The sequence below is a fragment of the Corvus cornix genome, chromosome 12, assembly GCF_000738735.6.
Source record: "Corvus cornix cornix isolate S_Up_H32 chromosome 12, ASM73873v5, whole genome shotgun sequence".
Lineage (NCBI taxonomy): Eukaryota > Metazoa > Chordata > Aves > Passeriformes > Corvidae > Corvus > Corvus cornix.
This window is the reverse complement of record NC_046342.1, coordinates 7,710,147-7,737,839: the sequence shown is the minus strand read 5'-3', so window position 1 is coordinate 7,737,839 and position 27,693 is coordinate 7,710,147. Positions and strand designations below refer to the sequence as shown.

The 27,693-nt window shown below is 35.8% G+C and overlaps 1 protein-coding gene across 14 annotated transcripts in view; it reads left to right on the top strand.

The window, feature by feature from the left end:
- The window catches only part of ERC2 (ELKS/RAB6-interacting/CAST family member 2), a 431,010-nt gene that overhangs the window by 297,906 nt on the left and 105,411 nt on the right, over positions 1–27,693 (top strand). For all 14 annotated transcript variants that reach the window (XM_039558888.1, XM_039558887.1, XM_039558889.1 and 11 more), the window contains 2 exons: positions 8,796–8,927; positions 23,172–23,237. In XM_039558888.1, the coding sequence (XP_039414822.1) occupies positions 8,796–8,927; positions 23,172–23,198 (159 nt within the window). In that variant the 3' untranslated portion in view covers positions 23,199–23,237. The remainder of the gene's footprint in view (positions 1–8,795; positions 8,928–23,171; positions 23,238–27,693) is intronic.

Here is a 27,693-nt window from a genome sequence, read left to right as displayed (position 1 = left end):
TGGGTCATTACAGTCACTACAATTGAATTGCATCTCAATTTTGCCAAGTGCAGCCTCCTGTGGGGGTGAAGGAGCAGAGTGCCACTTCTCCCTGTAGCTTAACACAGGAGGGGCACCAGATAGGAGAGGGAATGTGTGAGTGCAGCTGAAAGCCTTTGCCTGAACAACTGAGTTGATTCAAAAGACATTCTGTGTTGGAAAAATTCTGAAAATGTTGGCAGTGCTCTCATAACCCTTTTCACATATTCTCAGTAAGATTTGACAATTTATATTATAAAATTTGATGGACTCGGGTCATAGCTGGATATGGCATCACTTTTTCCTCCTTACGCGCTCAGGAATCCAAGGTCTTTTGGATGGTATTTTTACACAAACATTTTCCAATGAGAGGGGTTTTTTTTGCCTTTAGCCCCTGAAAGCACCACAGGCTTGGTATATAAGCCCTTTCCTGATTTAAAGTCTGTTTCTGTTTGTTCTCTGTTCAGAGTTTTTTGATTCTTGAAGAATCTGTGTCACAGCTTAAGCCTGGCCGTGGCTCAAGGCAGCCTCTTTTCACTGGTGATAATCTGGTTGTGAACTTATCCTAGAACTTTGTTCAGACAAATGGTTTAACTTCACTGAAAATCTTAAATGGAAAAAGTAGGTAATGCAGATATAAAATAATGTATGAATTAACACTGGAACTTTAGTAATTTTGGATCTGGCTTGCTTGGTAGGTGAAAATGGTTATTAAGTATCTCAAATAAGAATAGTGAGTGTCTCCATTACGGTGATGTGAACTCCCAAGCCAAAAGGATTTTTCTCCACGTGACATGTTTTAAACAAATCCTTATGTTCTACTACACCATACCCCATGATAGTAAGACTAAATATAGTTTAACACTTGATCTCAAATACAGTGCTAAGTAGCCAGTTATTAAAAAAAAAACCCTGTAAAAACTGGGTGTCAAATATTTCTACTGCTGTAATGGTGGATAAAACTTGTTATTCCTACAATCTAGCATCGAAAAGACTTTAGTTATATGTAAGGTGTCTCTATAAAGTGTATCAAGACAGTGGTGTGATGTTTTTTCCATTTCAGTCCATGCTTAAATTTAGCACCCATGTATTGAAATGTATGTTTTAACAATTCTTGTTGCATACAACGGAAGACATGCAGGCATTTCAACTTAAGCTATATTTTGTATGTGATACAAATGGGAGACCTGGGCTTGGTATTGAAATTGTAAAAATTGTAGCTGAAACTCACTCTTCAGACATTAAAGATGGTGAAAAATGACCAGTAGTGCTAACCAGAGATTTGCAGTTTCAAAGGTCTTACTTAGCTGCTAGAGTTTCTGATTCATGTCTGGTTTTAAATAATTATTATGGGGAAGTATCTTTTTAATGAGTTATTTCCTGTTGTAAAAAGGGAAAAAGAGAACCTTCCTTCTTCCGTTGCTTGTCTGTTTTTAGTAGGACCTGGCCTGAGATGTCCTCAGGCAGCTACTGTTTCAGAGCTTTAATTATGCTTTTTAACCCACTTCTTTGTGTCTATGTTCTTACATACTTCTATGTAATTACCAAGTTTAGTAGTAGGACTGAGACAAATACCTTTAGCATGACTTTAGCTTATAGATTACTGAGCATGCTGTATTATTACAAGATATTTCCTGCGCTTCAAGCCATGCTTTTAATTCACAGAGCTTTAAAAGACTTCAAAACCACAAACTCTAAATGCAGGAAAATGCAGCAAAAAAAGTCAGATGGGCCATGTTCAATTCAACATAGCTTTGTTTAATCACAAGTGTCAGAAAAGTTGAAGTTTGGCCTCAGTACTTTAGATAAGTGTCTGCTTGGCACTTGGAAGTGCTGCCTGTCTCCATCTGCCAAGTGTCCAATATCCCAGCTGGTGTTTGGGAGGCTGTGGTCCTTCTGCTTGTGAAGAGGGAGACTTACTCTGAGCTTTAACTTCTTTCAGGGTAAGTCAGTCACATTTTGTCATCTCGCAAAGCAGCAGGTGTAATGGCTGTTCATACCAGTTAAATACTACTCTAATTAAAAAAGAACTGAAGTGTCTGTAAAGCTTCTATGCTCATGTTCAACACTAAATTACCAGACCTGAGTCTCTGAAAAGACTTACATGGAAGCTGCTTTGCACTGCTGCAGAGGAGTATTAATTTGTCCAGCAATTGATTTTGTATTTTCCCTGGGAGGAATGTTGGATTTAATGAAAACTTGGAAAATAGTCAGTACCTTTTCTTCATCCCTATTTTCTGTCCTGTGAGGGCACACAGGGCCTGAACATAAACTGCTCTGGGTTACATATCGCAGATGATAAGAATTCTATGATTTTAATGTACAAACACCATGAGAATTAAGTCTAGTATATAACTAAATATAGATGTGAAAAATAAAAAGATGTATACTTAGCATAAAAACTTGACTGTGTTCCTTACATCATATGGAACAGTCTTATCATTAATGAGGTAAAACCTAAAAAGAGTTAAATGCAGAGTGGCCAAGCTTTTCTGCAGTAAGCTATCATGCACACTCTGAGCCTGCATGCATCCTGTCTCTCACACTTTCCAAGACAAGTCATACACTCTAACAGGAAAAGAAAAGCATGCTTATTAGCCCATTTGGAATTTTAACAGGGAAAAATTTGTGTTCTTCAATGGAGGCAGGAAACAAAGCAGCAAAACCCATGTTAAAATGTAGTTGAGAGTAAGAATATAAGAACAGACTGCATTACAGGGATGTTATAAAAAGAAAATGTATAATTAAAGCACTCAGTAAAACGTAACTCTGCCCTACAGTGATGCATTCCAACACCCATACGGTTATGATTATCATACTTATTTAGCATTTGGAGTTGCTGGTTAGTTAACATACTGCAATGTTTTTGTTATCTTTCACTTACTGATGAGTGCTTGCAAACTTGAGTCTTCATAACCTCTTTTTTTTTTTTCCATTGGAATTTTCTTGGTGTCTAAAACCTCACTGCATAAGCAACAAGCCTGAATTGAATATAATTGTATATTTCTAATCATTGAAGACAAGAGTATAATTTATTTTGGAAATAATTAGCATGATTAGTTAGTATTATGCTGTTAAAAGTGGCCTGAATAATTAGCATAAAGGAACACAATCTCTGGCAGTCTATTGAAGTCCACTTCTTCCATGCTGCTCTAATACTGGCAAAAGATCCTTCAAAGCAATAACTGATTAACAGATCCTCTGGCTTGTGGAAAAACGACACTTCTGTCAAAACCATCCTTGGTGGATATGTTTTAACAATTTGTCTCATTTAATCATGTGGATTCGAGAAGTGTGCTACCATTAAAAAGGGACCAGTCTCAAGGTTTGGCTTTCTAACAATAATAGCCTTGGAATGTTCTTTTCTGCTTCAGCTGGAAAGTTAGTGCCACAGTGCTCCAAAGTGTATCAAGAAGTTTTAACAAAAGTTTAAACTGAAACTTTGCAAAGGAGTCTCTCCTAAATATCTTTTCTAGATGGAAAATTAATCTCACTCTTTGGCTTATTTTCACTTTGCTTGTGCAGGATGCAGGTACCTCTATAAGCCTGAGATGCTGAAAGCAGGTGGAATAGAGACAGTGAAGTTGAACATGATTTTTTAGAGGCTCCACTGTTGGAACTTGAACTTGTTATTTTTGATCTCAGAAAAATATTTAATGAGGATCAGACAGCTGAAATGGAATAAAGGAAACTTGCTGAAAAATGTAATTTCTTGAACTTTAGGGTGTTTGAGGTCAAGTACAGCATTTGCTGTCCAACATCTGATGAACTGTAACTTGCCAAATAACAAATCCACTATAAATTGTATTCCATGGCAGTTAGTAACTTCTGAGTTCTGCAGCAGTAGAAATGGCAAGAAATTCTCCCCGTGTCTTCAGATGATAACAATTTTCAAAGAACGTGCAAAAATGCTGTTCTAATGTGAAAACTGATTTTATTTGGAGAGAGAGCTGGCTTAATTAGCAAACATTTTGTTAACCTGCTGTTAATGGAACTCAGGCCTGAAGCACTGGATTCATACAGGAGAACCAATTGCAGTTGCACATGCTTTCATTAAATCTAGGTTCATTCCAATAAATTCATGCAGCTTCTGGATAAACTTGGTGAACTCTGTAGCCTGAAGAATGAAATTTTTTAGATCATTGCCCTTTTCTATTTTCTAAAATATTGTCTTAGGAGAAAAAAAATGCTCAGATAAAATCACTTATTATTTAAAATCATGAAGACTGGAACTAAATGCCTGCCACATGAAGTTCTCAGAGTGTTTTGTGGAAATCTTAGAATGCTTATTTTCAAGCAGTGAGATTGCAAGAAAAAGAGTTTCTGTGTCCTTGAAGACAGCAGGAGGTCATTGCAGAATCAAACCGACAATGTGGGTCTCTAGATTTTAAATTTTGTGCTTTAAGAATTAGATCCCAGCTCCAGGACAGCTTGCAGGCCTTATATCTGCCTCCTTCTCATGTTATATAGGGAAAAATCCTACCCTATTGAAAGTGAATATTCTAGAAATATTTCAAATTCCATGAAGTGAAGAGAGATTGAGAAGAAAATCCAAAGGAAAGTAATAGCTATTGAATTGTTTTACACCTATATCCCAGAGCAACAAATCTTAGTATTTTTCCTCATTTGAACCTCATTCATGAGAGTTTCGTTGTTAACTTGATCCAGATGACAGATGAAAGCATAGTTCCCTATTGCCACCTTGCTAAAATATTTTTTAAAAGACAGTTTTAATATTATAGTTTTACAGTTACAGATTGCTTTTAAGCTATTTAGTCTGTTACCAGTCAATCAAAGACTTTCATTTCACTTTGGTATATCCTTCCTTAAACTCTACAGACTTTTAGGAGGACAAGAAATGCCTGTCAGTTTTCTTGCAGTGCTAGATCATAAATTCTTTGGTAAGTGGGTTAAAAATTCAGTTACACATACCATTCATGACCTTGACAGCTTAGCAAATAGTGACATTGAATGATCAAAGACAACTGCTTCAAGCCCTAAGGGTTAATATACCTGTGCAAGTAGATTTAAGCTGCATTTAGTTTCTCGGTCATTCCTTTATTTCAAAATGGATGCAGTATTTTTTGAATGTAGTCAATAAATTAAGAACAAAGAAAATCTGAGGACACTTTTTAGGCTAGAGCTAATAAGCCCATACATGGTCTTCTGGAGATAGAGTTAATTAATTGTTGTATTTTATAAGTTAACATGTTTTTCTTTTCTAGTAAACATCCAAATTGAAACCTTTTCCTTCTCAGGTGTGGGCCTGTTGTTCATCAGGCATTTTCAAAAAGAACTGTTGGCATGACAATTTTTTTTGTCAGAGCTGTGGATATGTAAATTTCATGAAACCCCGTTTTCAGGTTTGAGAGGAAAATGCGAATAAATAGAATTTTCACCTCTGCGATGTAACTATTTCAGATAGGGAGTGACTTGTGCAGAGTAACCTATGATGCACATTAGATGTCCATCGTTGGAATGCATGTGTGATCACCGCTCTCATTTTCATTAATTGTACGTTTCAAGATTCATGTTTCTTGATCATCCAGAAAAGTCATATTGAATAATCTGCTGTGCCTTCTAAAGAAATGTAAGGAAAGGTCTTGGACGTCCCTGAATAGGAAATTGTCAGGTATGCTGAAGATGTTGCAGGAAATGATGGCATTGCCAAGTCACTGCATGGTATTTTCCCCTCTCAGGCAGCACTGAAGCAGTCCCTGAATGTGTTGATCTGGCACCCAGACCATGAGGATTTTCTTCTGTGTGAGAAACCAGAGTCCCAACATGTACATGCCTTCCTGTGTGCCTGTATGTAGGTGTAGGGGTGTGAAGCCCTGGGGTCCTGAATGAATTCCAGTGTGGTTAATGAATTCCTTCCTTAAATAAAAATAAAGTTGGCATTTCAAAGCCTGCTAAATATTAAAAGCTAGCAAAGGGAGCAATCAGAAGGAATGTTACAGATTTTTGTTTAGAAGGATGTGAAAAGGATCGTATTGTTCCTCAGCATGGCTTTACTTTTGTTCTTCAGAAATCCTCCTGCTCATCCTCCTCAAAAGTCCTGCTTTTAAAAATTTGAAATCATAAGATGCTTTTACTTCTGAAATCAAAGCTAACCATACCTGGAAAATACCGTTCAGTGTGGAAGTTTAGCACTAGCAGTAGCTAAAGCAAAGACAAACAGAACATCAAAATTACATTTGCAGTTATTGTGAAGAGCTAACAAATAAAAACAAAAAGTTTTTAACAGTAATATTTGGCCACATATATAGCATCATTTTAAGAAATTTATGACAGTTACAAGTCATGTCAAAGTTTAGATGGTTTGATGGTTACTTGAGTGGAAAAGAAATTTCCATTTCACATTTCTAATATATTTTGCTCTCAGAACAGGCACACTAAAGGGAGGCTACTAGAGCATTAACACTTCTTTGTGCACATTTTACTGCAATCTGGCATGCAAAAGGAAGAAACATTAGAAGTAGTTTATTTATATTTCAGCACCAAATTAGAAAGATGACATCATTCATTTACAGTTCTTATCCCATGACACGCCTAATCCCCAACACCTCATTACAGAGGACACTTTTAGGATTGCATATATCATCTTGTTTAACTTTTGCATTCTTTATGGAATACAGTTGAAAGGTAGGAAATTTAAGGCTGTTCATTGATAAGAAAATAAACTAATAAAATTTTAGGAGCTTCCCCAAAGAGGCAGGGTATGACAGTGTTTATAGTAAGTGGCTTATTATTTGGCTATTAATTCTCCATCTCTTCCACTCTTTTGTTCAAAAGGCTTTTCTCTTTTGATTCTAAAGACAAACAGACCAACTATGATGATTCAGATTGAGATGATCTTTTTAGCAAAATTGGTAGAAAGTCATAGGTGAAATTCATACAGCTGTTTGCTTCCATCTTCTTATTGGGGAGGGAGAAAATGGAATATTTCCAACTGTGCAGATCCCTCTTACTCTGTAACACACTGAGAAAATGCTCTCACAGTGCTATGGAGGTGCTCAGAAAAAATCTGACAGTGTACATCTGATCTGTGACTTTTCCACTACCTTTTTGTTGTGGATGCCTTGAGGGTTTGGTTGGGTTAGTTGGTTGTTTTTACTTAAACTGAGTACAGCTCCCCTCCTGTAAAGCAGTTTTCTATGATCTTCTAATGGACATCATATGAAGTGCTTGAGAAACGTTGTGACAACTGAAAAAAAATTAATTGCTGAAAAGGCACATCAGGATTTCCTAGGATTCTGTGGCTGTTTTCCTTTCATTAGACTTGTTATACTTGAAATATTACATAATATGAATATCTCGTTTTCTTTTCTTTTTTTTTCCAAATCCCTTTTCAACTTTAGCAAAAACATTAAAGTTGGGGAATTTAATAGCAATCTCTGAGTTTTACATTTTCAATTAAAATGTACTTGCCAGTGAAATTTTCCAAACAGAGACTTTGATACAGGATTGTTGTCAAAGGAAAATCAAATTACAGCAGTCCTGGAAGTAAGTTTACCATATTTTATCAGTGGGACACGAGTTATCTCATGGGCTGCATTGGAAGGCAGTTAGACCAGTTAATATGGGAACATACTGAGCAAATGAACTGTGTTCAAATTCATCTGCTTAAGCTGGTCCTTTGGAACTGATTATTCTGGGCAAAGTCCCGGGGAATGTGTTTAGTCCCCATCCTCAGTGGGGTTACCATGAATCCTGTTGCCTTGGAGCATGACATCAGTGAGTTAAGACTGCTATATTTCCTTCATTCATCTCTGTGGTAGTAATTTTAGATGTCTCTAATTAATTATTTTAATTTTGGAAGAGGTCTTTGGTAGTCGACAGCGTTTCTTTCCTCAGTTTTGTTAGTGCGAAATTAATAAAACTTGATTGCAGTTTAACAGGTTTGCCTGAGAGAGTCTTCAGTCCTGGTACCACAAAAAGTAAGGACTGTATCCACTGGTATCAGCCTATTGGTAGTAAGATATTTTTGGTGTTATGAGCAAGGTTTGAATTATTTGAGTCTATGTATTTCATGGTATGGAATAATTGTAATAGTGATAAAGAGCAGCAATGTATCTTGTTATCCCATGGTGACATAGATTTTATTATCTCTACACAGCTGTAGCTGAAGTGTTGATCTCTTTTTCAAGATCTATATCTTAGACTTACTTCCATTCAGTAATGTGTCAAGTTCCATAATCACTTTTTTCTCTAAGTGCCTGTGTCTCTATCAGTTAGTTTTCAGATTCGTTTTACTTATTGTTTAGCAGGGTGATCCTGGTGTACAATTAAAATAAGTTACCCAAAATAGAACTTTTAGACCAACTATTCATGATTGTTGTTGACATGCCTTAGTAACTAACTTTAAATGTTTGAAGTACACTTAATATTCCTTTCAGTGAGATTTAAAAAGTTAATTGCAAAGACATAATGTTAGACTGCAAAAAATAGGAAACAGCTCTAAAATAATAAATTTAGAAAAGCTGAATGTCTCTTGGCCTTCAAACACATCATCCTTCATCATTTACTTTTCTGACTTCTTCATGTGATTCTATGGATGTAAAAGCTGGAACAGAGGATGTGTTCACATCCTTTATTTCTCTGTTTCTCTGTCCTTTCCTTTGTGAGCCAGCAGTCTGGACTTCTAGTCTTACATCCTTCAGCTCCAAAAAAAAAAAACCAACCCAAAAAACCCCAGAGCCAAGATTTCCTAAAACACTGTCAGAATAATACATTCCAACATGTAATAAAATTGTCTTGCTTTACATCTTAAACAGACACAAAACAGAATGAAGCTGATGGCAGATAACTATGATGATGACCATCACCACTACCACCACCATCACCACCACCACCACCATCGATCTCCTGGGAGGACACAACACAACCACAGACCCTCTCCAGATCAGGTTGGTCACCTCTGTCTTCACCCTCTGTTTTATAATTTTTTTTTTTTTAATTTCAAGATAAAATAAATTTTCCAAAGCACTAATAAGCAAGTGATGCATTCTTTGAACTGAAATTAATAGCCCTGGTATTTATTTCCGTCCCTGAAATAGTTTAAAATTTTGGCTTTTTGTCTGGTGCCTTATTTTTCTGGAATAGAAAAACAGTCTGTAGAAACAAGTAACTCATTTTCAGATGGAGGAGCCTGAGGAAAAATTGAACATTGCTTTTATATGAAAAATCATTTTTTGATATTAAAATAGGTTATAAGTTCATAATGTCTGGGAAGAAATAAAAAGGAAAATCAGGGATGAAAATATAATGGGGATGTGTGATAGACTACGTAATTGAGAGTAGGAAGCAAAGAGGCAAATTACACTTTTTTACAGAGTGACCAATGGAACTGTATTAGAGTCAGGAACAGGTAAGAATGAGAAAACATGATTTCTTGGATACTAACACAAAGAAAAAAACCCAAAACCACAAACCACAAACCTGAACAACATAACACAGAATCCTTTGAATTCTTGGAACATGTTAAGAACAACTTTTTCTGTCAGAAAGAGAAGAAGGGAATTAAGCACTTGATGTCTTGGTTTAGTTCTGTTTCTGATTAACAGAGATAAGTTGGCTGAGTTTATAAAAGAAGGAAAAATTGTATGGAAATATCTGTAAAATAAAAAAGTTTTGGCTTTATGCAAGGAACAGAATGAAAAAAAAATCCCCCAAAATCAAGGCAGGAGATGTGAAATAACAGGTAATAACCACCACAGTGTTACTGAAACTCAGACACTCTTTTCAACTAATTCAAGAAACCTGAACCTGTGAAAAAGATTTGAGGCACAAGACAACGTAAGAGAGCTAACATTTAGTCAAGTGCTTTTCAATGCATGGTAAGAGCTTATTCAGGCAAGAGAATGGGTAAGGAGCATAGTGAAAGTCAGTATCAAAACATCTTCAAGAACATTAAGACATTATATGAATGGTGGAAATAGATGCATGATTAAAGATAGAGCTCATAAAATAGTAGCTATTTTACTGGTATTTACTAGCACTTGTACTCTCAGCTTTTTTCCTAGGTGATAGTTTTTGGCCACTCTCTAAAAAAGAGTGCAAGCCTAGCATACCCTTCCTGAATTGAATCTGCTTGTATTTGCCAAGGAAAATTATGTCAAGCAAATATAAGTTCCTTTGATGGGGAAACTGATTTTGTGGTTAAAGCAGAAAGTGGTAGCTTTTAATTCATCAGATCTTGAACACTGTCCCACCAGATATTTGTAATGTGCAAATAAAGACATAACTTTCTAATGTAATTAATAGCTAATGCAAAATAGGTGGCAGTAATAAAAGCTTTAACTATAAATAATATTTTTTAATTTAAATAATTATGAGATTGCCATGAGATGGGTGTGCAACTGATCGACAAATTTTCCATTGATCATTTTTGGACAGGAGGGCCAGTTACAGCAGGGTTCCAAAGAGGTCTGTCCTTTATCTGATTCTGTGGAGTATTGTTTTAGAGATTATTTCAGTGGTGAAATAGAAGTGCCGTTAATATTGTTGATCATGAATCAAGCTGTAAGAAGCTCCAAGCACAGTAGGAGCAGTCAAAGTGCTCAATACGATGCTCCAGTCTTGATAAAGTGGAGAAAGTCTAGAATAAGTAATTTGGAATTCAGTAAAGACAAGTCCACTTACAGGGGAGAAGTCACATGTGCTGATGAGGTAATAGCATGGAAAAAGGAATCTAAACTGCACAGTGGAATACCATTGCAATGAAGTTGGATCTAATTCTGGGATGGATATAATACTGGAAAAGAAGCAGGAAGCAATTACTCTGTTCCTTCGAGCACTGGTGAGAGCTCATCTGAAAAGCTGTTTACAGTTTTGATCTCCATGCTTTAGGAAACATAGAGTAGAAAGGGACAGAAGGAGAGCCACAAGAATGATAGAACATGACCTGTGGGGAAGGCTTAGAGAACATGGTTTGTTTAGTCTAGAAAGTACCAAAGGGGAGACATAAGTCTTCTAGTACATAAAATGTTGTTGTAAAGAAGACGATGATCAATTGTATTCCAGTGCCCAATGGAGAAAGGGTAGGAGCAGTAAATTTAATTTTGCCAAGAATAACTAGGTTAGTTGTTAAAAAGAAAACTTTTTCACTATGAGTCGAATGAATCTGTAAGTGGAAGCAAAATGTGGACATTCTTTCATATACATGTAATGGAAGGTCCTTTCTTGGAGATTTCAAAGAACAGGTTGGATGAATACGGCTTTATTTCATGTGTTGGACTCAGAATAGGTGTTCTCCTGAAGTGCTGTCATTCCAAAATTTCCACTGACTCTGTGAACAATGGATCAGCCCAGCATATGTTTACTTGTAAAGGAAGCAAATAGGAGATTCATAGCAAATCTTGATGAAATATTCTTTGAGTTCTTGCTGAAATAATCTTTGAGAACAGCACAGTCAAGGAGAATCATGAGTAAACTCTAGGCATTGCTTTATCTTACACTTTTCAACCATGGATTTGAATTTTTTCTTTCCTTTTTGTGTTGTTATTTACTGCTCTTTACAGCATTTGTTTGTGCAGCAATTTGATTGCTGTGTGCCGTAGAAACCTGCATTTCCATTCAATATTACACACAGATTCCAGATATGTGGCTATAATCCAACATGTGTTTTTAAAGCACAGAAAATAGTAAACTTGCAAATCATCAGAGGGCATTTTTAATTTTGTAAGGAGATGAAGTTGTGCATATTGTAACATAAATACTGTTTAATTTGGTGAATGCTAGGGAGGGATTTTGAAAGTTTTCTCCCAACTTCTTGTAACATTTCTCATTTCTGTAGATAATACTGGATTTTCTAATCTACATGCTACATTTATGTGGAGAAATAATGTCTGCTATTGTATATGTCTGTAAAAGTATGTACTGGCATACATAAAGTATGGACACTGGCATACATGTTTGTAACAAAGAGTAAGACATTTCTGTGCCCTTTGTAAAAAGAAAGGTGTAGCACCAAGTTCTTGGAAGACCTTGGAAGACAGACATCCTGCTTGAAATACGCATAGTTTTTATGAGAAGCTGTCCTGTTCAGATATTGACATTTTTAATGATAATGTTTTTGTTATATTTCTTACCTGATCTCCTATCCTGCCATGGGCAACATGTGGCAGAATGGCTCTATGTGTAGTGAAGGATAGGATCTCTGCCTTCTCTTGAAGGAACTAGTTCAGCACCTTTTTTCAGACACAACGGATGTGTTTAGGTCTTCTGGCTGCTGCTAGGGAGCAAAGCCAAATTTCCAGCCACTTCTTGCCTTTATTCCTGCTTTTTTTTGCTCTTTAGGGAGAGGCTTAGATAGGTGACCTTTTTTTTGCCATGGCATATCCTTGTCTGGACGTAACTCTGGTGAAGTTGTAAGGAAACTTCACAAACAAGAGGAAGACTCTAACTCTCATCTGCCCATATATGGTCTTGTAACAGCTGGTCATGATGTGATCCCTTGTTATGTTGGTGCATCTGATTTTTATTTGATATAAATAAATTTCTAGGGATTGAGTGCTGCCATGTGAATAACATATATTAACAATTTTTACTAGTCTTTAAAAAAACATGAAAAAAAGATAATTTTTCAGCTTTGCACAAAAACTTAAATTTATTCTCTTCACTTTTGGCTTGAGAGTTGGCAATCTTTCTGAATTTCCACCTGGAAACATTTTGGCAGTCCATGTGTATCCTGAAGTGCGGGTGTAATACTCCTAGCATGAAAATGAGCTTAATAAGCATTTTGCTCTAGCTTCAGTTTCCAAGGAGTTGTAGTATGTGGCCCCTTGTAGAGTGCATTACAGTAATCTAATCTGGATTGTTGCATCCAAGAGCTATCTAGAACAAAAAAAACCCCATGGCTAAATAAATTTGAACTTCCAGATCTAGCAGCCATCCTGCCCCACAGCATAGACTTCCTTCCAAACCTACTGTCCAGCTCCCTGCCTCTCTTATTTCTCATCTCTACATCCTTACTGTTTTTCCTTAAAACTTTTTTCTCTTGGCCTCAGTTGCCCGCATCATCTTTCAGTTTTCTCCCTTTTATGGAGAATGTTTTGAAGGAAGTGCCTGCTTGTGTCACACCAGTGACTGTGTGCTCTTGAAGAAAATTGCTGATGCTGTTGCAAGTTGTTAGGAATCAGCACACTTGTATTCCCTGCCACAGCTGCCTCACTGAGCAGCCCTCCTTCTGTCAGTTCCCTCCTTTCAGTATGGGAGCAGGCCTGTGAGTTACCAGCCAACAGAGAATTCTGTCCTGCTGACCACAATTCTGGTCAATTTGTGATGTCTCATTCTCTTTGGTTTTCTAATCTCAGGATCCTCTCAGTTACTCCCTGTTTGTTTCCTATCCTGAGTTTTGGGCTCTAGTCACTCATATTCACCTACTGTTCATTTCTGTGGGCATTTTTCACTCCCTGCTGAAAGTCCTCAATTTACTGGCACAAATGACCAATCTCTAACTCCAGGTTGGTCTCCACATAATGAATAGTAGTCTTTGATTATTACCCAGGACTTCTTCAACTTCCTGAGAACATTAAGATGTGGTTGAAGGTTGTAAGTTCAAGATTCCACTTCTGGACTACTTAGTAAAAAACTGTAAATGATTATTAAAATTAAAAGCAGCATCTCTACATGAAAAAAGAAGTGTAGGTATCCGACATGCATATATCTCAGATATGCTTAAGTTAGTCTGATGGCATTCTTAATAGGGAGTTAGGTTATTTGAGAGGTCATAGGGAAGAACTTGATTCTGCATTAACACAGTGGAAGACTGGAGGTATAACATACAAAGAATTTTCTTACTTTAGATTTTATTGCCAGTCCTGATGATTATAACTATCAAATCTTCTTAATTCCCATAGTACTGGAGATCTTTAAAGAAATAAAATGTACAGTGTTCTTAATCTCCTAAAAGTTTCCTGAATACCTGAGCTGTAGTGGATTCAAAGGTGAATGCTTTACTCTATGGTCACCAGGGCTACAAATATATTTTAATTTTGTTTTATGAGAGATTATGTGCTCATAGAAAAGAATCTGATTTTTAGAAAAATGTGAGTATCATAGGGCATGCCTTAGGAGCTGGCTGCTTTCCAAAAAGTTGGCCCTATTCTTAGAACCTGTAATTTGGGATGGAACGTCACATGGTGCCTCAGCATGTAAAATGATGTCCTTTTACATCTTTTAATCCCGTCTGGCTACATAGAGATTTCTTTTCCCACTTAAAACATTTCTGATGTAGTCTTAAAACACTACAAGATTCAGTGTTTAGAAGTAATTTGTTACAAACTCACCAAAAAGTTTTCTGTTCCTCTGAGATCTCAGCAAGGAGGCCTAAAAAGTAGTTCAAGATTTCTGAACTATCCTCTTATCTAAAGGAAAAGTCCTCCTTATCAGGACAGTGATGGGGCAGGGTATATCCCTGAAGCTTCCCTTCCTGCCACTCTCCAGTCACAAAGCCAACTGTTTTGGAGCGAGCCTGTAGCTGTCTTACTGTTAAATGTGTGTCATTGTAAACAGGCTTTTTAAAAGCGTGCTGGTAAACTCCAGCATCTGAGAAAAGAAATCACATGCAGCCATGCGTGAAACTTGACAACAAACTGGCTGTTGCCAAGTAGGCTATGCCACTAAAAACTAACTTTTTGAAGAAGACCATGTGCTCTGAAAAAAAAGTGTTTATTGATTTGTAAAGTGGTGACTGGTCTTGGCAACAGGTCTTTATTCATCAGCTGGAACTGCTAAATATCCTTGGAGTTGCTGAAAGACGATATGTGAAAAACTCTGAACAGGTCAGATGGGATTTTGTTTGAGGTGGATGACTTGGAAATCAGAACCACAGGACAGTCAAACAATGATTATTATTTTAGTGTCTGCATCCTGATCTACAAATCACTGTATTGATCCATATGTAATTTCAGGGAAAGGGAGAGCATGCTGCTTTGTGTATTTTGGCAGTCCTGGCTGTTAGCATAATGCCTTCTATTCTGTGGCCACGCTGGAAAATTGCCAACCTCAAACTCCTGAACAGGCCTCAGGAATATTGAAACTGAGATTAAAAAAACCAAAAAAACAAAAAACCAAACCAACACAAAACCAAACAACACAACTTTAAAGCCATACAAACATAAACCAAACCAGATTATTTTAGCTAATGCAAATAATACCCATGGTTATTTGAAAAGCATAAGATTATTCAAATTTCTTTAGACTGTGAGTAGATAGTTCAGTCAGAGCAGAAGTTTAGTACCTGGAAAACTGAAATACCTTGTTTGGGAGTTTTCTGCATCATTGAAACTTTGTTTTTCAGTTGTTCAGGAAGGAAGAAAAAAAAAAAAACCAAGGGGAAAACCAGTGACATTGTCATATATAAAAAAGTGATATGATATAGCTGCCTAAAGCAGTAAATTGGAATTATTGCCTTCCTCCCTGACCCAGATTTTGTTTTATATTCTGCATGTTTCTTTACCCTCTATGTTTTTGGGCAGTGTTTTTGGGCAGGTGTGAGCTTGCTCTTGTCTGTTCCCCAAATGGATGTGAACTTGTTCTGCTGGTGCCTCAAGCTTCAGGGCAGCACGCAATTGCATTAGCACCGAGCTGAGCCTGCACTAAGCTCATTGGAGTCACATGGATTTATTTAATTTAGGAATTTGGGCAGGGCAAGGTTTGCCTGTCAGTACATTCAGTATAAACAATCCCAGACATATCCACTGTAAATAACTAGTATTGTGCTGAATTAGTGTTTTGGGAACTCAGAAGTGCAGTGCAAATTAGTCATATAAATGCTTTCAAATTTTTAATCTTTCCTCTAATTCTGCATCTTTGCTACACATATGATTCTTCTGGAACAAAGAACTTGTGATTCATATCACACGTTGTTCAGACTTGTTGAACTGAATGCTGTAAAATCCTATTTGGATCATGGTCACCTTTAAAATATCAGTTTTCCAATTAAATTATATGCATTTATATCACAGCTATATTGTTTAGTATAAACAGCTACTGAATGGCAAATACTTCTCTTCTAATGAGGGTGTAATTCCTGTCTTAAGCATTTCCCAAAACTCAGTGAGTGCTATCATGTGCTTATTTCAGTAGATACAGAGAATTTTGCTTGCCTCTGACATCTATCTAGGTATTCCTGTCTACTTTAACCTAAAAAGAAAACTGAAATAGTCTTCTACAGAGGCTTGCCCACATTCTGAGGTTTGGCTTCAAACCTAAGGGTCGCTGTGAGTTACATAGTACTTGTGATGGAAGAAAAGAAAGAACCTTGAAATTTGGAAGAGTCTCTCTGAATCTGAATTTATCTTTCAGGAATACTCTAGTTCTTGATTTTGGTTTGCTGCCGTTTTGCAGTTAGAAACATTTTGAGCTACTCAACATTTCTCTCTTGAAAGTAAAACCAATAGGAATTTGGAATATTTGTTAATGCTTTTGTTATTCCTGCCTCTTAATTGCAATTATATTGTAGCCAGGTTACTTTTCAAACATCTTTTAATGATATTAAATTTTTCATTTACTAAAAGGCCAGCTGAACTGAAGCTGTAATAAAAACAAGAAGTAGGAAACAGGTTTAGCATTCTTTGATACTCCAGGAGATGGATTTTGTACATTGAAAAGTTATACCTCTCCTTTGCTTACAGAAATGAATTTATTTTATATTTTGAGGTTTAATGAATGTGATATAAATGTATACACACTGAGCACTGTGTATATTTATATATATCTATATTTATATGTTAGCTTTCCAGTCTTTTCCACATATGGAAAAATTTTTTGAGATCATGTTTAGCTATAGAAATCTCTCCCCCTCACTTCCCCTGAATGTGTGTGTTATAATATACAACACTTATATAGAGGTTTACATTTATCTTGTATTTCTTAGTAGAAAAATTATCTGCCACCATCATAGTCTAAAATAGGTCTTTAGACCAACTGAGAGAGCCAAAAATGCATTTCTGGGAGACAGTAACTTGATAACAAAAGTTGCATATCTGGCACTGGTTACTTAAGTGAGATAACATGTCACAGGCTTTCACTACAAAGGGCACCATAAATTTTTGCATTGCAAATCTGATTTCACGGACCACTTCTTGTAAGAAGCATTGAGTTTCCGCTTCATCTAGTGATAAAACTTCAGAATGCATGAGTATCTGGTGAAACATCTTATTCATGTTAATGCTAGTCTGGGTGCTGTAAAGTCAGTGGTCAGAAACAACCTTTCACTTTCCCACTTGGGCAGTATTTGTGATTGATTTTAAACCAACTATACACAAATAGAACAAATGGTGAGATGGGCTTTAAGGCCATTTTCATAGTTGGGTGATGCATGGTCACTTGTGACCCCTTCTGTTATGGATAACTTTGAAAATAGACCCCTGACATAAATATATATTGCTGAAGCAATTTTTAAGATTTATTCAGCTTTTTGAATATACAAATGAAACATAAAATAAAGACCTTTTAAAGCTCTATGCACCAAACACTTAAATGGATCCACTGCTAGTCTTTCCACTTTTTAGCTACAGGCTCAGTTCTTCAAATCATTCATGCACAAAACTATTCTGTAGTCAATTGTTCTGTGCATGGAGAGGTCGTGTGATTAGTCCTCAGCTATGTTTGCTTCTAGAAACTGAGCAGCAGGTAAAAGTCTCTCTAAGCTCTGAAAGATTCTGATTTTTAGACTAAGTTCTTGATTTCAAAGAAATATAATTTCTCAGCAGGTAGATTTCGTTGTAAAAAGGGGAAATTAATACTTGTAAATGTAAGCATTTGCTGTAAGCAGGAAAGTTTCAGAGTTCAGAGCCAGCAGTTAGACATTTAATGACCCATTAGTAGCCATGGATAATAAGGAGAGCAGCATAAATCAGTCATCAGAAAGTTAGTTGCAGAGATGAGCAGGTTATCGCTAGATTTATTTAACCCAAGTTAAGACATCGTTTCTTAGCATGCAGCACATGAAGGGAAATGTGATGAGCCTTGTCAGGAAGGGTCTCCTGTTGTGGGAAGGGTACCAGAAAAGCTTAACTCATCAAGTTTTTCATGTTGCCTGTGTTGTGAAAGCTTTTGGCTAAAAGGAGATTAGGACCTTTTTTGTTTTTTAAGAGTGGGTTTTATAAAGGTACTTGCATGCCACAAAAGTGTGGGGGATTGTGCTGTAACCAGGTTTTGTACATATATTTTTATGAGGTGGCCAGAGAGTAATCCAGAGTTTTGTAGTCTTTGAGTGCACCTGCACTGGGATTTTAGTTCTGATCAAGAAGGCAGAGTTGAATCAAATCCTCCTGCTCATTCCCACTTCTTGCACTGTGGTTTATATCCAGACGTGGTGCTCTCAAAGTTCCTCTTTGATTCAACTTAAATGAAAGATGCATTCCAGGAGGTCCACCAGCACTGTAAAATTGCTAAAGGGAATTCAGTTTTGGGTGAAATTAATTCAGAATACTCCCCAAGACAGGTGTATTGTACAGAGGAGACTCTCAGAACCATTGTAATGGCTGTAGATCTGTTGCTGTTGGAACACACTGCTAAATAGGACCTCCTACAGCTACTCCATGTTCACCAGTAATCAAGAATATGCTACATGCAGAGTGGTTCTGAATAGGCTGATAATTTCTGGCATCTGATTATTAAAATTTTGTAGATAGACCTAATTGTGTAGACCCTGATTAGAGTGCTCCTTTGTTTCTAACCTGCTGTGTAAGGTAGCCCCTGTTATCTGAAGGCTGCTGCTGTCAAATTTGCTGCTGACACTGGTGAACCTTAGAGAATTGATGGCTGAGAAGTGTTCCTGCAAAGCTTGCATTGAGATACATGCCAATAACAAAATTGAAAATGTCTCTATACAAGCCTTCTATATCTGTGTGTAGTGTTTTGCAAGCACTGATCTTTAAGCTCCTCATTTTGCAGTATACTTTGAAGCTGTATTTGAGGTTTTGTGGTGATTGGATTAGAGCAGTAAATCGTATTTATTGACAGCAGATACTTCTTTTTAAGGTAGTAAGCAAATATGGTAAATAGCAGCAGTAAATAAATAGAAATAGAAAACAGAAATTAAAAAAAAAAAAAACAAAACAGAAAAACAGGAAAAAAAACCCCAGAAATAAAAAAAAAGGACTAGCAAAAGGATGAAATAAAATCAATGAATTTATAATCTATTAATAGCCTTTGTAAAAAAGGCCTTGGTAGTATTTGAGATTGTTCCACTGTACTAAAAATACAGGCCCAAATTAGATACTTGGATGTCAGTCCTAAATATTCAAGGCATTCAATGTTCTAAACACTCTGATTGATAACAATTTTATAACAAGTGTGTGTACTAATTTCTCAATTCAAATGGCACCTCTTGAATTTTGTTTTTCCTGTTTCACTTGTCAGTAACTGAGATTTTGCTTTGCGGTTTTTGTCATTGAATTGCTGTTCTTGACCCTATAAAGCAATGATAGATCCAAGTTTAAAAAGCAGTTAATGAACATAAACATTAATGAAAAATTGCTTGATTGTAGTTTATTGTTTGAAAGAGCCATAGATTAATGATTCTGTAGGATACACACTGATACGAAAAACTAAGCATACTTCTGGCATCCTCTGTTCCAATATTAATAAATGATAAGGCATAACTGGAGCTTTCATTTTGCTTCACTGTGTGTCAAGAATGCAAAAATAAGTAGTGAACATCATTTGTCTCAGAACTTCAGTGAAGAATTCTGTATTCTCTCTATTATCTGTTTGCACTGAGGCACTAAATCTTAGCTTCTTGATACAATACTTCATTCATGAAACCTATCAAAATCACAGTCCTGGTTCTTATGTGCTGTTTATCCAGTGCTTTTGGATACTTGTTGCTATCCATACAGAAAAATTTGTAACTATATTTTAGGATTTACACCAGTTGAGACTGGTTTTGAGATTGCTCTTAGTACTAACAGTTTGAAATCCAGTGATGGTATTGTTTGTTTGTTGGGCTTTTTTATTATTTTTTATTCAATTTTATGTCAAAACAGATCACTGTGCTTAATTTTATGAACATTCTAATCAAAAAAATTGGAAAATATGTAATAAATTTTTTGTGTACTGGGTAAGGTAGATCATGGCACACACATTCTCATTGAAACAGGTGTGAGGAAAAAATGATGGAAGAGGATTTTTATTAATTGCAGCTGTTGAAGGTTAAGTGGACTGTGATCACAATCTGAACCTCTGAATAATTTCTTCATCAAATCTATAATTTTTAAAAATTAGTTTGAATATAATTAACTGTATCTTTTAGAGAGTGTCTAAGACTTGATATGAAGTCTTCAAATCATCCAGAAACGATGAGTTACTGAAAAATGTGTCCTGTATTTGGAGTGTAACTACATCCTCTAAATCTCTATCTAGATTTTTCTTTGCTAGAGAAAAGAGCTGTCTCCTTTTCTCTGTGTTAGTTAATAATGATCAGAAAATCTTTTAGTGTTTTCTGAGGGATCAGTTAGGTTGAGTCTCTTGTTTCTCACTGCCAAGTTTATTTTTCAGTAATTTTCTAGCTGTTTCCTGATCTGGTTACAGTCTTTCAAATATTCACAAGAGTGTTACATGAGCACCAGATGTGTAATTCTCTTAATGGTCCAATGCTGCCATATAGAGATACAGCAAATGTTCTGAGTTTTCTTTCTCTGTCTGTATTTGTCTTGGTAAATCCAACATTGTACCACGTGTTCGTTTCCACCATGACCTGTAAAGACCTTTTTGATGTCATTGATTTCAGAAGCAGTTCCCTTTCTTCTGAGCCTGCCCTAAATGTTTTCCTATTATGAAAGTGGATTCATGATTTCAGGCATATGTGTGTGTCTGATAATATTTATTCAGATAATTCCAAATCTGTTCACTTTTCCAAGACTTTCCAGGCTTTTCTTTCAGATCATGGGAATATGGAACAAGTTTGGGATGAGAAAGAGATCTATGGATCCCCTTCCTTCTCCAGCAAACATTCATTCTGTGTAGAGATAATTTTTCTGACACTGTGTCATGTGGCACATAATCAAATGCCTTACAGAAATCTCAGCATATTATTTCAAAGCACTTACCTTATCAAAAAGAGTCTCTATGTAATTGGAAAAGATACAAAGTTATTTTGACAGGACTGATACTCAATAAAGCCATGTTGATTGACATTAACTGAGCTCCAGCTTTTAATTTTTTGCTTATTGTATATCAGGATCAGTGTCAAACTGTATAGTCTTTAATTTCCCATAAAACTTTTTACAAATATTTGACAATATTTGATTTTTCAACTCTTCTAGAATTCTGCCAAAAGGAGATTGCACAAATAATTGAAGTAAAAATGGCCATCTGCCTGTTTGAAGGATTGCAATGCTTTAAACAGCAAAGCAGCTGTGTGTAGTTAGGGGAGGAGTCACCTGGAAACCTATTGAGTTGTCCATTTTGTTGATTTCTTGCTGTTTTTAAGGATATCACCAAAGATTAACCTAATGCATTCTGTTAGTGAAATAGGATCAAACTACTCAGCGGAAAAGAAATCCTTCATCCTTTCTTCAGCCTTTACTCTGGTAAAAGTCTTGTCAACTTGAAAGTCAGTTCAATTAGGGCTAGTGGGCCTGACCAAGAGTGGCTCCTGCAGAATTCAGAGGGAATAGCTTGTGTTTTCACAGAGGGAAACCCAGCTTATTGGAAGTTTTACAGAACCTGTCCCTTTGTTTCAAAAATAAATAAGGGTATTCAGGCCTTACTGTGTCTTTGCTTTGTGGTGTATTTGTGCAGATCTTATAACTCAGATGTGTTCCAAGTCAACTTCAAAAAATCTACCCACATTTCTCCTGTGTTAAGTGATAGCTAAGTTTATAGTGGACTGTCAGATTTCTTTACTTAATTCAGCAACATGCAAGGCATCTATCTTAACATCTGGTTTTTAATAACAGTTGACATCTGGGAGCTCTTTTTTATTCCAAGAATGGGTTAGGAACAGTAGTGATACTGGCAGTGTATATTTTCAGGCTAAAATTCCTGTCCATTTCAATCATAATTAATTACCATTCATTTTATTTAGTTTTTAGATTTAATTAAGTGCCAGCAACATGTTACACCAGCTAACTTTCAAGGTTTTGAAATTATAGAATGTATTTTTTTTACGTTTCCAAAATATTAACGGGTGAATTTAAAGATATCTAAAATGATATGATTTTATTTGATTTTGAAATGCTGAGTTAAATGACAAACACTGTGCTGTGCACCTCTGTGTTCTAGAAGCTGAGTGTCACATCATTGGGCACAGTAGAACTATGTATAGAGACAGCTGTGCACGTGCACATCTCTGTGTGTATAAGATAAAGAGTCATTGTAAAATTTCAGTTTTAGTTAATGCATCTGGGGAACAACATTTCAATCTCCTGGTTTAGTTCATGTTTCTTATTTTGTTTTTATTTTACTAAAATTAAAGTTTATTTTTATTATTAACTTCAAGTTTATAACACATGTGAACGCTTTCCACTTTCAGCTTATCTGCCATAAATTAATCCCTTTTTAAAACAAATTCAAGAAATTGTTATGAATTTTTGTATTTGTCATGAATGTTATTTATCACTAAAACTCTAAATAAATTAATAAATCTAATTTCAAAACTGGAAAAAAGGGGAATAACTACTTAGTACTATTCAAAAATGTGCATTCAACATTTGTTGAAAAGATAAATTTAATTGGTAGCATGCTGGAAAAGTGTACTTTGCTAATGATAGATTTTTTGGTTATTCAGCAGTTTTGTATCTTGTAACAGAATGTAAGACAATTTGATTAATTTTTTTGCTTACTTAAAAGCTTTGATCTTTTCTTTGCTGTTAATGTTGGTATGAATTGCGTGCAATTAAAAAATAGATAATCTTTTAATATTTAATCTTTTAATCATCTTCCTACGCACTGTTTGAACTGGGAGGGAAAAACTTCTACGTCACTGTTGTTGTTTTTTTGGTTGCTATAGATGCAGATTCTTGTATATGTAACACAAGCTTGTTCAGTTGTTTTCACTGGCTTATATTAAAAAAAAAAAGTCATGTTTTTAACAGCCAAGAAAATTGTATTTTATATGCACCAATGTAACTAACCTCTCTTTCTTTCATTCCAATGCCAACACCTTCTCTGTGCATCTCCTAATGCCTGGCACCCAGGATGATGAGGAGGGTATATGGGCATAGCCGTTCCTATAAACCAAAGTTCCAGTTTTGTTTTGAGGGGTGAGAAACTCTCTTTTCTCTCTTTTTCAAGTTTCAGTCTAATTGGTGTGGTTCTTTTTATACACTGCATGGAGCTGTGTGTTTCTTGACAAGTGTGTTTGTGAATGCTGTAAGGATGTTTTCTTATATGCAGTGAAAAATGAGAAACTTTGTCTAGAGGTTTAATGGTGTAGTGCTTTAGTTTTTTCATAACTTATTGTGGCTAAAGGTGTAGGTGGGTGCAAAACTTTGAAAGACATCTATTTGTATCTGTTTAAACAATTTTCTTTTCTTCAGTAGGTAAGTTCTTTAAACTAGTATTAATTTGCTTTATCATCTCTAAAATCCCTGTATGAGCACTGTAATATCTTTGCAGAATGTGTATGAAAGTTTGATACTTAAGAAATTTTGCCACGGATTGAGCATGCAGTTTCACTCAAACAGAATTTGATATGCATGGAAATACATGAGACTACCTCTTAAGTTGAAATGTTTTAGTGAAATTTTAAAATAAGCAGCAGATGTTTAATAAGGAAAGTGTAATCTCTCTGTGCAATACATGCTCTTTGCCTGAAATGTTATGATGGAGTAACATCCATACAATAATTTCATTGTGATATTCAAGAGTACAAAGTGCAGCTTATATTGTTTGTCTCTTAAATTATGAGTAACTACTGTATTGTCATCATGTGTCAGGTACTGGTTTGTGCATATCCACTTGTTTGGGGCTGGCCTTTGAAGCTGTAGGTAATTTGTAGCTCAAGATCACCATGGTCTCAACACTGCTGAGGACACCGGGCTTTGGTGGGTTGCTGGTAGAAAATGTTGCTTGCTACTTCTTACAGGAACAATTTCATTTACCACAATGGGCCTGTTCAGAGGAGAAAAATCTACTCACATAAGTAAAGATTAATGTCTTATTAAAGCTTCCACACATTATATTGCTTTTGGCATTTTACCATTCTTCCTCTCACACTCTCTCCTATTTTCATAACAAGTAGTATGGTTGAGAGAAATCAAATCTCTCAGTCAACTGAGTGTATATTAAAACACAACATTAATGTAATTAAATTGGGTGTATATCTATCTTATTTTGAAAAGCTTCTATGTATTTGTTTTGTTACTGCACACATCTATCAAAAACTCATTGTGAACGTGAAGAAAACAAGACACCCAATGAGAATGAACATGAGGAATATATTTTATGTTGGAGAGGAAAATAGAATAGAAACAATTTAATTTTTAAAGTATTTCAACTGAAAGAATGTGGGTTTCTATTAAAAAACTTCACCTTACTGTTTTATACTTTTTATATTTGCCATAATTTGTAGTTTTACAGTTTAAATTATTTAAACTATAATGCATTTCCATTGCAACATGGAACATGTTTATGAACCAAAGCATATTTTTTCCCTTTTAGAGTCTCAAAACCACATTTGATTTGGTTTAAGAAAATTTGTGCACAAAGAGTACAATGATTTTGAAAGCTGGCTGGCAAGAGACTTAGGGAATATTTATTTAGCATTTATTAGAGCAGTGTAAAATAGATTATATGCTTTTGAATTGGAGTTGATTTTTCTTTAAGAGGATTTTTTTCCTACAAAACAGAAAGTGCCTGGTATACCAAAACATGTAGCTTCTGAATTTGCTTTGTTCCAAGACTAATTGTTATGATTGATTTATGCAATCAGAGCTTTTCCAGAGGCCATGAGGTGGGACTCTGCCTCAGTAAAGGTAGTGCAGGCTGGTCCTCTAATTATTAAGTGAACTCCCTTTAAACTTTACCACTTTGGTGCTCAGCTACTACACAGGAGTGACAGGAAATTCTGGTGGAGATGCAGAGTGGCAGGATGAGAAAGTGTTGTAAGGTTATAGAGAGCTGGTTACTCATTAAGGAACAGACAAGGTGTTCAGGGAAATCTCACTGGCCAGCCCATTTGGTAGCAAATGTAGCTGCAGTGCTCAAGTCTTGTTAGAAACAGGATCTTTTCCCCTCTCCTCACCCTTACAGAGGAAAAAAAAAAAGAAAGAAAATCATGAGGTGATGATAAGTTTTAAGAATTAAGCCTATATAGTAATCTGTCATGGGTAACTGAAGCCATGTGACCCTCAGAAAATATGTTTTGTGGCACAGCTGAGGAGTGCAGGTAGAACACAAGTGCTTGTTTTCCCTTTCCAGTTCCAACCACTGAAGTGCAGCAGACACTGGAAAAACAGTTTTGACTTTGCCACAAGCTGTCCATGTGTGTGTAAGAGAGCTCAACACAAAACCTATTTGTACAGTATTTTGTTTGTACAGTGCTGTAGACTTCATTCTGTGTCAGATGTGAAGTTTTAAATGTTTTAAAAGATGCTGAGGAGTGTTTGGACAAATTTATTGTCTGTTACATCCTCAGAACAGGGTTACCTTCACATGTGAAACAAAGAGCAACTGAAGCCTGTGCCTGGCAGCAGCTGAGGTCTAGTGCTTTTGAAAATAGGATCATAAAGCTAGTCTGCTAAATTTGGATTTAGGAGCAGCCCATAAAGTCTGTAAATTTAAAATTTGGCCTTAATAGATACTGTGTAGGCATTCTTCAGGAGGCATCAGTGCCATTCAGCAAAAAACTCCTTCAAAGCAGAAATTGTCTGCAACATGGATGAAAGAATATTGCTCAGGCAAATATTTGCTGTTCACTTCTAACTATTGGATGTGTTTCATATGCTTCAGGGAGGAGGAGGAGAAGGCTGTTACAAAACAAATGTGGTGCCTAGATTTGTCTTTGCTGAGATGTGGTGAACAGTTCTCTCTCAAGATGTTCTTGCTAACAGCAGTGCAAAGCACAACAAAATTTTGTGATGTTGCTATATAAGGGTATGTTTAAAGACATTAACTATTAGCTATTGTTCTGCTTTTTGTTTTCATTAATTCAAGTTATGACTTTTGTAAATTATTTTTCTTTTTGTTTGGATATTCTGTTTAGCCTGTTTAGGAAAAAACATGTTAACCTTGAAATGAGCATCAGTATCATGCAAGGCAAGGGAAAAATAAGGAGCATGACTGTTTGCAGTGTTCATTTTAACTTTCTCATTGAGTGTGTGAATACCAGCTCTATGCTTAATTAGAAAAATGGGTGTTGCTACATAGACTGGAGCCCAAGGGCATTTTGGATTTGTGAACTTTTAGGCATGGTTGTTGTTTTACTGTAACTTAGTTTTTACTAAACAAAAGGAGGAACCTCCCAAGCAATGTTTGTTTTGCAAATGGACAGATTTGTGACTAGTCTTTATTCTTGTTAAAATACTTTAATTCTTAATGGAAGACATGTATAGCTTTTATTTTTATTGGGACATTTTATATTAGTTAAAGAAAAGTTACCTTTCTTTTCTTCTTGAAGATTTTATTACTACTGCTAATATTTTTGGGTTTTAATTGCTCGCTGCTGAAGTCAGAGGGTTTTCATTAAAAGTAGGAATTTGTTTAGCTGTATGTATTTGGTTACATTTTATTGATTATATACTGGAAATGTGTCAATGACTTGACACGAGAGTTAAGGCTGGAAGTTGAAGCCCTGGGCCTGTTAGAGTTAATGAAAGCCCTGTTATTTATTTCAGTACTGTTCAGTTTTCACTCAGAACAGTTTCTTCCTTTTGATTGTTCTTTTCATAGTAGAAAAGCACCTGTGCATATACACAAATGTATTCTCAAATTATTTGTATGAACTAGATGTTCTTTGACAGGCATTTATCTCATCTTAAACATTGTATTTATGAGACACCAAATCATCCTCATGTCTAGCTGTAGAAACATATTATATAAATTCACTAGTTTTTTGTCTGTCACTTCTATTTCAGCTGTGTGAGTCAGGCCATTCTGCCTGAACTTTGGCCTCAGCTTTTTCATTGCAGGTGCAGAAGGTGTACAAAAAAAATAAAATGTAGCAGATGAACTGAACTTGAAAGCTTTTGATGTAGTCAGTCTGAAGACAACAATCACAGGGCCTACCATCATCATCAGTCGTGCTCTTTTATACTCTTCCATAGTAAAAATAAATAACATACCAGAGCAATTTTAAACACTGTAAAAAGTGAGAAAAGGCTGTGTGTGTTTTCACAGCTTTCATCTTTGTTTTGAAATACTATGGTTGCTGTAAACTGGAGTAGTTAATTGCTGATTTCGCAAAAGTAATCAAATAATCTCGCTGTTTAAAATCTGAAGCTAAGCTGACATCTTGAAAAGAAGTAGCAAAAATCTGCTCTAAAGATGTGAATTCAATGATGAATTGCATTGTGCTGGATTTCACTTCTACAAATTATGATGTGAATATGTGAAATTGCTATTATTTTATTTGTCTTGAAAACAGTTTCAAAGAGTTGTTGGTGAATATTAGGGTATGTGAATGTGGTACTGCCTGCAGAGCATTCTGACTGGAAGGTCCTGGTTTGTTTGGAAGCAGAATTACCTCCTGACCTAATCAAAGGTTATATGACATAAACT